The 13445-nt window shown below is 36.1% G+C and overlaps 1 protein-coding gene across 2 annotated transcripts in view; it reads right to left on the bottom strand.

The window, feature by feature from the left end:
• Positions 1-43: 43 nt before the first annotated feature.
• The window catches only part of LOC124276276 (protocadherin beta-15-like), a 77119-nt gene continuing 63717 nt past the window's right edge, over positions 44-13445 (bottom strand). For both annotated transcript variants that reach the window (XM_046712019.1, XM_046711939.1), the window contains exons 4-5: positions 6693-6755; positions 44-770 (exon numbers count right to left, since the gene is read on the bottom strand). In XM_046712019.1, coding sequence (XP_046567975.1) covers positions 6721-6755 — 35 coding nt within the window. In that variant the 3' untranslated portion in view covers positions 44-770; positions 6693-6720. The remainder of the gene's footprint in view (positions 771-6692; positions 6756-13445) is intronic.

The following is a 13445-nucleotide window of genomic DNA, read 5'->3' as shown; positions in this document are numbered from 1 at the left end:
GTCACATTTACCCACACCATTGTTCACTATACTTTCACATTTGTGCACAAGTGTCAGATCTTCTCTGATTGTTGGTCACATTACTTCATCAGTTGGGCCCCAGAGTTTCACATCTTCTCATCCTGTTTTGTCATCAAATATACATACAGGGGCACAAAAGTTACATCCTCTAACATTCTTGGTCATATTTTCTCATCCTTTGGGCACAAGTGTCACAGCTTCTCATATTGTTGGTCACCAAATATCCATATTGGGGCACAAAAGTCCCATTTTCACTTTGCTGGTCACATTATTTCATCCTTTGAGCACAAGTGTTACATCTTCTCATATTGTTGGTCATCAAATATACATACAGGGGCACAAAAGTTCCATCCTCTCACATTCTTGGTCACACTTTTTTATCATTTGAGCACAAGCTTCACATGTTCTTGTACTGTTGGTCGTATTATTTTCATTCCACATTCTCCATAAGCCACAGTGTGGTCACAGAAGCAGACAGATATTTCTCCACTGGACACATGTATGCCATTTAGTCCTCAAATATTCATTCACTCAGGTGCACAAGGACTGGGTCACTGGAGTAGCATGAGGAACAAGTTTCTCCCATATAATCAGATGTCCTGAGATGAGAAGAATAACATGAAACAGATCTAGTCCTGAGATATCTAGTTCTGACACTGGAAGAAGTCAGTTTCTCCTGTCACACATACACCATCAACAAGCTATCACAGAACGCTTAAGGGCAGATCTCTCAACACTAGAATTTTGATCTGAAATGAATCCAAACAAACATGGATTAGAAGCAGTACAATTTGAATCGGTAGTTAAACAGAGGTTTCTAAATTGAGTGAGTGAGTAGCTGCTTTTAGCAATATTCCACTAATATCATGGCAACGGACACAAGAAATGGGCTTTACACATTGTACCCATGTGGAGAATCGAACACAGATCTTCGGGTGATGAGCGAACGCTTTAACTACTAGGCTACCCAACCACCACATTTCTTAACTGAACAAACACAAGCTCATCCTTCAAATGTGTTTGGTTTAATGTGACATTGAACAGTGTTCAAAATATGTCAGCTTGATGTTGGTAGTTTGTCTTACATTACATTTACTACTTTATGAACCCACAAACATGGGTATGGTGTCACGTGACATTAACAGTGATTTCTTATGACAATCGAAAGGGTTTTGCTGATCTTATGTCTTGTATGATTTTGCATAGGTTTCTGTTATATTTATGGCTTTGTTGTTTTTATTTGCACCCAAATATCGTAACCCACAGAACAATGTAAGTATAGAACTTAAATCAGAAAATAATCCACCAAAACATATTGCAGGTTGCATAAAGGACAAAAACACAGTGAAAGTTCTATGAATGGATTACTGAAAATCAGTCATGATAACAGATGGCCATGATCATTAAACCAAGCTGACTCTCTTGTATGGACATGGTGATTAAAATACTATCAGAAATGACGCAGTTGGAATCATTCTGGTTAGATATACACGCAACTCTATTGTTATTTATGCTGCTCTTGGAAATCTGGAGTACTGGCCATTTGCATTAGAATAACTGGATGTGCATTTAGACTGATTCCATGTCAGAATTAAATTCATAGCATGCACTTTAGCAGGCCAGGAAACCATACAATCAAAAGAGTAATATTTTTATAATCACCAATATGCAGTAATTTCTTTTTTTAAGACATTGTATATTTACCAGGGTGACGCCATTGCTAACAACTATTGGAATGTCCACTATATACACCGCCATTTTTATCTTAGTTTTGATGAGATTTTCCTCCAGGTTAAAAATACCATCAAAACTTGTCGATTTGTCCTAAGTTATACCCACATCAAACAATAAAAAGCGACTTGATGAATAATGAAAATTTCTTTTTCCCCAGCATATAAAGTCAAAAGGCTGATGAGTTCGTAGCTTTTTCGGACAAATCAATAAAAGTGTCTGTTGTTTCATTAACTAACATTGCACTTGCCACATCCTAATAGTATATCCTCATGTATATAATTCCGCTAAACAGAGCACCTAGATCAATACTCATTATCAGTTATTTTGCAATTTGTCTAATCTAGGAAGTGAAAATCTTTGTATCCTCATTGCAAGATTCCCAGTAAATTAGTGGCATTTGGGAAGTTTCTGGAAATGTTCTTGCAGAATGGGGAATTTACTTTAATCTACACAATTACCAAAATCTGCACTCCAAACCTTGGTGCAAGTTAGCTGCACCTGTCACCAGCTTATTAGACTTATAACAGTGAAATAGTTGTGAGGGGAAGAGTATTGGGTGTATTGATACGTACCTCAAGCATCTCAAGCACAAAAATATTACACGATATTTATCTAACATTTTTCTTTGATCAAGAAAAGCAGACTTAGGGTGGAAATGAGATAATTCTTTACTTTCATCTTGCCTAGTGTTGAAAACGAAAACATTTGTTAGTCAGATTTAGATTGGAATTTTCAAACTCAAGGTTTAATGGTCCACCATTCTTTTTTGTTAAAGCAAAACAGGGCATGGAAAAAATAAAATATAAAGAAAAATCACTTGAAGCATATATAACCTATCATGGTAACAACTAATCTTAAAAGCATGCAGATTAAGAGCAAAGCGATCATGCAACATTTCCCTTATTATTATAAAATCATTCAATTCAGTGACATTAAAGATCAAAGAGTTTTATTCCTAAAAAGTGTATCTAAAAGGACATCACAGGAGGGAACTCGGTCAGTGCCATGTAACACTTTATAGATCTGCACACGAGGGAGAGGGCTATTGATATCAGTTGTCCTCCTCATAGTATCAATTGACACAGCGAATGTACTAATCCAGTGTTTAACAGTCTGAGAGAACCAGCTGCCTTTCGCAGAAAGATTCCCATAGAAATGTCTCCATCAACCGTCAAATCTTAGACATCCTCATTCATGCAACTTTTTAGAACTTCCAAAATGTAACTGATTCAGGTAAAACCTTTGACAGTTTAAAAGATCTTTCATAGGGCACAGAAAAAGTTCCAGAAAGGTTTATGCAGTTCACTTATAGAACCTTAGAAGATTACACTTTGGTAACATTTCTGCATTAAAGATTCTTCTGCCACAGAATTTCCCTCTGTCATCAGTGTGACCTTCAAGGCTAGTACCCATTTATTTAAGAATATAGATATAGTACTCTTATATTCTGATGAAATGTCAAGCACTATTGACTGTGATGCTGCTTGGAACAGTTTTCTAGTTCTATTACAGCCAGCACGTCAGCTTCAAGTGGCAGGAAAGCTTATAGCGATGCAGGTCTCAGCTTTGGTGTTTTACCACTATTGGTGAGTGGGTTTAGTTTTGTGCCACACCCAGCAATATTCAAATATTCCAATATACTAGTATATTAAATCAGAATTTAAATGTGATTAACCATTTTCATTCAAGACACGAAAATTGACACTGTCAAACATTTTACAGTCGTAAGAAAAATACAACTTCAGAATGAAACTGCTTATCATACAGGAAGACCCACACTTGTTCACTAGTCTGAGTGAATTTTCTAGACTACTCGCTAGTTGTTTTCTCCTTTACACTATCGCTTGTTTCCAATGAGCTACAGATTAGTTGCATATGACCCATGGTGTCGACACTTGTTAAAATAATAATAGAAATTAAGGGACTCTGGTTTGGTTTGTTGTTTTACGCCACACTCTGCAATATTCCAGCTATATAGTGGTGGTCTGTAAGTAATCAAGTTTGGACCAGACAAGCCAGTGATCAACAGCACGAGCATGACTTGTGTCAACCTAGTCAGCGAGTCTGACCACCTGATCCCGTTAGTCGCCTCTTACAACAAGCATGGGTTGCTGAAGATCAATTCTAACCCGGATCTTCACGGGTTGCTTCATGTGAGAGGAAAGCTTATAGTTATGCAGGTCTCCGATGTTTGCCATTTTGGTGTTTTACCACAATATGGTGCTGACGAACTGAGAAACATAATCGGACTGAACCAACAATTAAATGTCAAAGCGCTATGTAAACATTATGATTAAAAGATTTTGACATGTCACCTGAAATCAGGTTAAATCAATTTACCATTTTGATCAGAGAGATGGCATAAATTAAATATAGGTCATTTCACAGTAACAAGAAAAATATTGGTTAAGCCTTCTTGTAACACGAATACAAGTTTATAGAATAAAGAGGGTGATTAAGACATCAATCAAAGAGGGCTAAAGTAATATTTAGATCCTCTGTTAAAGAAGCACAGGCCTTCTTTACAATCGGTTGTCAACAAGTTGTGGACCAAAGCTATAGTTTGTAGACTTCTTGATTGACACTGGAGGTAGTGACCGAGAAGCTCTTCATGAATATTGCCATACATGATCAAATTTGCATTAATTTTCTATGCTTATGAAGTTTTGCATATTCTGTTGGAGAAAAAATAGTCATCTGCACTATATTGAACGTTTTTTCATTACCACAAAGATTGTAATGTAACACTGAACACACCTACCGTCAGTCATCGACAATCATCATAATCATGATATCTGTTTTGTGTCAGATTGAAGCTCCTTACAGCAATATTGCTCCCAACAAAAACTTAATGAATATGTCATGTGCTGCATTGGAGTCATCACACTAGTTCTCATGGTGTGTGATAGTAGGGTTTATCTTGTTCAATGTGTGTATGTGTGTGTATGTGTGTGTGAGTGTGTGAGAGAGAGACAGACAGACAGAGAGATACAGAGAGAGACAGAGAGAGTAAGAATGAGAGAAAGAAAGAGAGAGAGAGAGAGAGAGAGAGAGAGAGAGAGAGAGAGAGAGAGAGAGAGAGAGAGAGAGAGAGAGAGAGAGAGAGAGAGAGAGAGAGAGAGAGAGAGAGAGAGAGAGATACTGTGTGTTATGGCCTTGAATGTGTGTAGTGATGATAGTGACAAGTTGCAGAAAGTTCTGCTCCACATATTGTACAGATGTGGGGAATTAAACCTGGGTCTTAGACGCGATGAGCGAATGCTTTAACCACTAGGCTACCCCACTGCCATTAAGAACTTAAGAACTACCTGATTCTCTCATATCACTATAGTTTATCTTTCATGGCAGTTTCATCTTTCAGGTATGTATCATTCATACTTAGAACATTTGTCGTGGAATGACAGGTGAACTATACTACTCACACTTTGCTAAGGATCACAAAACTTCGCAACTTTACTTAAATGTAGATTTATAATTTGAAATTGTATCCATTTAAAACTGGATAAATAATGATATGGTAACACATCTTTAGGAAAATAGCCACTTTAAGCTAACTTGATACATGAGTAACCATAAAAATCGTTTTCATGGCACCAATCAACCATTTTGCAAAACATGGCATGGGTCATTGATAAGTACACAACACCTGTCAATAGCAGGTATTGGATCCACCAGATGAAATGACATACTGAAAACTTGGATCCATGCTTACAATAGGCTTACATATTTAAACCAAATTTGACCCCACATCATAGTTTACTGTTGAATCAATGATTTGATCCTTAGCAAAGTGTGAATAGTATATATTGTAATAAAAGACTTGGATTGTCCTTAACTTGTTTTGAGTAAAATATAACTGCATAGTGTAATTTGAAAGTTTGTTTTTTCTAAATCTTTACTAGTAATTTCTGGGATTGTTATGGCAACTAGAGGATAATATTATTTTGAACTATTTTTTTCAATCAAGAAAATGTTGGTACCATTATAGTTGCTCTGTTAACATAAAACATCATTTGTTCAGGTGTTTTTCATCTTCTGTCAGTTTAATGATTGATATAAAGAAATACAGCTCTTTGATTATGAAAGAAAATGAAATAATTTATCACTTATATATTGAAATGATCGATACAGAAATGAAATAATTTATCACTTATATATTGAAATGATCGATACAGAAATATACACCCATTTTTGTATATGTCGGCCCCTTTAATATCTTTGCAAACACCTGGTGTTATCAGTGATGTTCAATGATCCATTCACACATATTTTTAACCCTGTTTTGCCCAATGGAATCTGTCTTAATGGACAATCGAGACTGGTGATTCTCTAGCATTGACTTTTTAATTTATCTTTTGCTGATATGGTGTAACAGAACATATCCTTAACTTTAATTGTTTCAAATGTTTCTTGTTTCTAAACATTTGTTTCACTAAACCTTGACGGCAAATTAAGCAATGAAAAAATCTCATTCAGTCTCGCAGAGTGAGACTATATCCAATCAGAATGACTCATTGCTGTTGATTACTAAGACAGAAGAATAATTGATCATGTTCTATTAAACATATCAACTTACAGTTTGTTAGGCCTAAAGTACAAATCAACATGATTTCAAACTTGAAATATTTATAACTTTAATAATATAAAAAAAACCCATCTTTTTTAAGTTTTCAGATCTAGCTCCATACAAAAATGTCAAAATGTTAAGGGTTACCAGTCTGCTGACACAACTTGAATGAACATCTGAAGAAGATTCTCATTAATAACATTAAAAAAATACGCTTTTTCAGAATGTTGCTGCACAAGATGTAATAATGATTGTCAAAGTTACCATTCTGCAGACACAGAAGGAACGAACATTTGATGAAACGGTCTCATTACCCTAGATTTGCCGATGTCAAGTTTATTTTGGATGCATAATTAATGCCTACACTCACCAATGCTCAGCTAGTAACTGGATTTCACCTACACAAGACTGCAGTTGCTACAGTTGCTGATTACTGAAATCAAAATCAATTAAATCAATATTGACAATTGATCAGAAGCAATTAGCTATCGCCTTATAACTGGTGCTGTTGTTGGTATTATGTTTTACAATCATTTCACATCGACCAAATGAATGTTGAACATGTGTGAATTACTGTGAAAAAATATTCTTGATTGATGTTTCGTTTACATGTTTATCCATGAAAGAATGTATTTTTATTCATTTAACAGACTATTGATATCAGAAATAATTGAGGTATGGATATCAATACATGAATAATTTGTGATTGTTTAGTATAAATTGGAAATGAAGTGTTAAAAGTTTACATATTCCTATACTAAAAGCAGGGAAATGCAAAGGAATGTTACAGAATAGGTACAGAATGAAATGCCGTCATGTAGACGCAGTCGGGACTGCCAGGATTATAGCATACACAGTCAATTTGATCACCTCACACAGGATTATCATCACACAGAATTATCATCATACACACAGACCACCAATTATCATCACACAGACAGGGATTATAATTACACACAGACAGGATTGTCATCAGACAGAGACACAGGATTATACCACACTGACAGACAGGATTATAATTACACACAGACAGGATTATCACACATACAGGATTATCATCTCACACAGGCAGGATTACAGGATTATAATCACACCGACAGGATTACCATTCACACAGACAGGATTATCATTACACACAGACAGGATTATCATCACACACAGACAGGATTATCATCACACACAGACAGGATTATCATCACACACAGACAGGATTATCAATACACACAGGCAGGATTATAACCACATACAGGATTATAATTACACACACAGGATTATCATTATAATTATCATCACACAGACAGGATTATAACCACATCACACACACACAGGATTATAACCACACAGACAGGATTATAAACACAGACAAGATTATCATCACACACAGACAGGATTATCATCACACACAGACAGGGTTATAACCACACAGACAGGATTATCATCACAAACAGACAGTATTATCATCACACAGACAGGATTATCATCACAGGTCAGGATTATCATCAAACAGGATTATCATCACACATACAGGATTATCATCACACAGGTCAGGATTATTACCACACAGACAGGATTACCATCACACACAGACAGGATTATCAATACACAGACAGGATTATCATCACACAGACAGGATTATCATCACACACAGACAGGATTATCAATACACAGACAGGATAATCACTACACAGACAGGATAATCATCACACAGACAGGATTATCATCACACACAGACAGGATTATCACTACACTGACAGGATTATCACTACACTGACAAGATTATCATCCCATACAGACAGGACCATCATTACACAGTCACAACTATCTTCACACACAGACAGGATTATCACACACAGAAAAGATCACAACATATTAATGATTATCACCAAATGCAGTCATGACTATGATCACAGACAGGATAATCATCAGGTTGTCAGAATTATCAAAACCTGCAGCAAGGTTTCTGACCACACAGACAGGAATATAATCCATACGAAAACAGGATTACCATCACACAGAAAGGGGTATCAGTACACACTACCATTACTTTACACATTATTATCAGTCAGGATTATCACCACACACACATGCACATGCACGCATGCACACGCACACACACACTTTTATCAAACACTGTCAAGACTATCACCACATGCAATATGGATAATCACACACAGTCAGGATTATTAGATCACTCGCACCCACGCACGCATGCACGCACACACACATCTGTCCAGGTTATCGGCACATGCAATATGCATCATCACAAACAATCTGAAAGTCTTGAAAGGGAGTTAGAAGATGGCGTGTGAGAAGGACATGAAACCCTATTGATGACAACATGTCTCTCCTTTCTCCTGAACTTCCAGGGATGTCTCTCACTCCAGTGAACAGTGAAAGAGCAAGAGAAAGCTGTGGCAGCCAGAGAATCATAAACAAGTCCTTAGCCGATTTCATAAATAAAGTTAGTTTCTAATATATGTTAAAGTGAATAACAGGTTGGTTAGGTGCATATTAGATAAAAAGGCACAAACATAAAATCAGTGAGAAAATATTAATGACATCAAGTCGAATTTCAACTTCACGTCTTCATAGTTGAATATTCTGTCATGTTAATCTAGAATAAATAAACAAATGTCTATATATAGACTAGCTTTTATGAGCCACAGTGCTCTGTGTAAATGGAAATGCATCCTTGCTATGATTATCAAAGCAATGTTAGCCATTAAATATAGAACTTGAGAGTTTCTAAGATTTATCATAAATACAAATATGATAAAATATTGAATATTGCACTATATCCCAATGAAATAAACACACACTATTTGTATAAGCAATTTCCTGAGGAACTATTATATCCCGGGTTTATTGCGACTCTTTGTGAAAGTTGTGAGAACAAACAGGAATATATAGCTAGATAACAGTAAAACCAAGTACAGGGCTTGAAAGGAAAGCATCAGTCTTGTTGGAGGTTCAAGAATCTTATTGAACAAAGGTAATTGTACTGCTTCAGTGTGAAATGAATCAAACTTGTATGAGGTATTCTATTGATGTCCAGTCATTCCTAGTAATAAGTTACAATAACAAATAATAAATGTCTATATCCAAAATGCGCATTTTGTATTCTTTTACTCTAGGTGAATTTTGTTTTACTGACAAACCTGTCACACATGTTCTAAAGAGAGACAAAGTTTTAAAATATTTTTACATTTTTAAAGAAATCTGACTTAAGAATGTAAATCTTATTTTCTGAAATTTGACATATTGACATAGAACAGACATACAACAGGGAATCAAATTGCTTTGACTTTTAGGAACAGTGGGGTAGCCTAGTGGTTAAGACAATTTAGCATCAGCTCATCATGCTGATGCCCAAGTTTGATTCCCCACATGGGTACAATGTGTGAAGCCCATTTCTGGTGTCTCCGCTGTGATATTGCTGGAATATTGATTGTGTGGAATATTGATTGTGTGGAATATTGATTGTGTGGAATATTGATTCAAGATGGGACTAAAACTAACAAAAGTACTAAATCATTTCTTTACTGAGAAAGTGTAATACCAAATATAACATATGTAAAATCAACTAAATATAACATGAAAATAAAGTACCTCCAGCTTCCCAATTTCATTACTCAAGTTCCTACAAATAAAAATGATCACTTCTTGTGATTCTTTCTTTCTCATCTTGATGAAATATACACCTTATAGATAGTCATACCAAACTCCCATTCTTCATGAAAATCGCACCCTCGACAGTGGTACACTAACGCTTTGAAACTGTTGTGTAAAAGAAATAAAATATATAGATATTACTTTTTTCATATTTATTGAAACATGTTAAAAATCTAGAAATAAATTTATTGCGACTTAAAACATATACATGTACTTAAGTATGCACTAGGGATTTGTTACTTGTATAGGTTTAAAGATTCATTTTGTACTTAGATAGAACCAATAATTTTCAGCTATGGGTACCAACCCCCAAATCTCATTTCAAATTCAATAAGTCACTTTGTATTCCTACACCTCTATTATTTTAATTTTATCTTTGTAAACATATCTAATTTCAAATGTCACACTGACAATTTAAACATATTACTTAAACATTTAGATTTTGTTAATTATACATTATCGTGTAGTTCCACTTAATGTAACCCTCCTCTGACGTTCTATACAAAACAGACCAGGTGACAATTTATGTAAAATCCTATACTAACACAATTAAATGGCCCCAGTTTTGAATAAGCCAAGGAGATTGAAATTGGCTGCTGATAGGAAGTGCTAAGTAGATGGTACACATTATGCGGGCAGAATTGATTTTTTGTAAATGTATCTATATGATGCACAGTTTTCTGATCAGCTGTAAAATACGTATGGGAAATGATACATATCGTATTTATTCAAGTTGAAATAAAACAGCATATTAAGATACTCCTGGGATATACGATTTCACTTTGCAGAGTGAAACTGCATGTATTACTTCACATTTTTCCCAAGATGCCCTTTGTGGTAATTGGCTATCCTTTCTACAGCACATGAGCTCTAAATGAGTGATAGGGTTTCATGGATCTCTGGTTTGTTGGATACAGTGATAAAATTAAAGGGATCTCCCTGTTTGTAGGATACAGTGATAGGTTTTGATGGATCTCCCAGTTGATGGATCTCCTGGTTTGTAGGATATAGTGATAGGTTTAGATGGATCTCCTGGTTTGTAGGATACAGTGATAGGTTTTGATGGATCTCCTGGTTTGTAGGATACAGTGATAGGTTTGGATGGATCTCCCAGTTTGTAGGTGATACAGTGATAGGTTTAGATGGATCTCCTGGTTTGTTGGATACAGTGATAGGTTTTGATGGATCTCCCAGTTTGTAGGATACAGTGATAGGTTTGGATGGATCTCCTGGTTTTAGGATACAGTGATAGGTTTTGATGGATCTCCTGGTTTGTAGGATACAGTGATACGTTTAGATGGATCTCCTGGTTTGTAGGATACAGTGATAGGTTTTGATGGATCTCCTGGTTTGTAGGATACAGTGATAGGTTTTGATGGATCTCCTGGTTTGTTGGATACAGTGATAGGTTTTGATGGATCTCCTGGTTTGTAGGATACAGTGATACGTTTAGACAGATCTCCTGGTTTGTAGGATACAGTGATAGGTTTGGATGGATCTCCTGGTTTGTAGGATACAGTGATTTGATGGATCTTGGGCCGGTTTGTAGGATACAGTGATAGGTTTGGATGGAGCTCTCTTTTTGATGAATCTCCATTCTTGTAGGATACAGGGATAGGTTTAATGGATCTCACCTTTCTTTGAATTTTTTTAATTACCCATAATTTCTTAATAATATATCCTTTTGAGCTCCACTTTAGAAAAGTCTTAGAAAACTGCAACTTTCAAATGACGTCATTTGTAGCGTGACATCATTCCCACTTACATCACAATACATGGTGTCAACAATACTTTCTGGAAAACTTAAACAAATACATTGGTGGGTATCAAGTGATATTTCCACTAAGCATCATCATCTACATTCGATTTAGATGATCGTGGTTATTTCCGACCATATGGACATTATTAGATCTGAATTTCCAGCTAATATTAAATTTTTATGCAAAAAAGACAAAACACGTCATCAGTTGAAAGATTTGACATTTAAAATTCTCCATGATGTCTCCAAGAAACTGTACATCATAGCTCCCATCCTTTAACATGGTCTGATCATGCACCTGGCCCCCATCGCACTGCTATACGGGGATTATAAATCTCCTATAGTTTAACATAGGCTTACCATGCACCAGGGATCTGGACCCATCGCACTGCTATAAGGTGATTATAAATCTCCTATAGTTTAACATAGGCTTACCATGCACCAGGGATCTGGACCCATCGCACTGCTATAAGGTGATTCAAATCTCCTATAGTTTAACATAGGCTTACCATGCACCAGGGATCTGGACCCATCTCATCAAACTATCTTAGTGCTAAGGCAATCATAATTCTCCCATACTTTAACATAGGCTAACCATGCACCAGGGATCTGGACCCATCACATACAACTATCTTAGTGCTAAGGCAATCATAATTCTTCCATAGTTTAATATAGGCTTACCATGTACCAGGGAGCTGGACCCATCTCATAAAACTATCTTAGTGCTAAAGCTATCATAATTCTCCCATACTTTAATATAGGCTTACCATGCACCAGGGATCTGGACCCGTCTCATAAAACCTATCTTAGTGCTAAGGCAATCATGATTCTCCCATACTTTAACATAGGCTAACCATGCACCAGGGATCTGGACCCATTTCATACAACTATCTTAGTGCTAAGGCAATCATAATTCTCCCATACTTTAACATAGGCTTACCATGTACCAGGGATCTGGACCCATCACACACAACTATCTCAGTGCTAAGGCAATCATAATTCTCCCATACTTTAACATAGGCTAACCATGCACCAGGGATCTGGACCCATCACATAAAACTATCTTAGTGCTAAGGCAATCATAATTCTCCCATAGTTTAACATAGGCTTACCATGCACAAGGGATCTGGACCCATCACATACAACTATCTTAGTTCTAAGGCAATCATAATTCTCCCATACTTTAACATAGGCTTACCATGCACAAGGGATCTGGACCCATCGCACACAACTATCTTAGTGCTAAGTCATAATTCTCCAACACTTTAACACAGGCTTACAATGGACACAATGCAAAGATTGATTCGTGGAGTGTGGCCCTTATATAAGCATGAAATCAATTTTAGGTATACAACTAAATGAGATCTAAACATGAAACGTCTCTTACAAAATAATTCAAAGATTTATATGTGTACGTTATTAGATTTATTTCCCCCCAGGCTCTGAAATATGGAGGCCAGTCATGAATTGTAGGTATGCTGCGAAGGCAGGTTAATCTTTCACTGGAATGGCAACCTGCGCCAGTCATCAATTTTCGAGTATCTGTTTCTAGATTTCCTCTATCCAATTAGCACATGGAGGATTTCTTACCTCAGTTACCTTAACTCTGGCAATAGATTTCATTTCTCCAACCTGGTACAAGTTTTAATGAAATCAGCCACATGTTTAAAAGAAACATGCACACAGGTGAAA

Source organism: Haliotis rubra, unplaced genomic scaffold, assembly GCF_003918875.1.
Source record: "Haliotis rubra isolate DU_JTF1 unplaced genomic scaffold, ASM391887v1 Scf1, whole genome shotgun sequence".
NCBI classification, from domain to species: domain Eukaryota; kingdom Metazoa; phylum Mollusca; class Gastropoda; order Lepetellida; family Haliotidae; genus Haliotis; species Haliotis rubra.
Note: the sequence above shows the minus strand (reverse complement) of the source record. Positions and strands in the feature narration are given on the sequence as shown.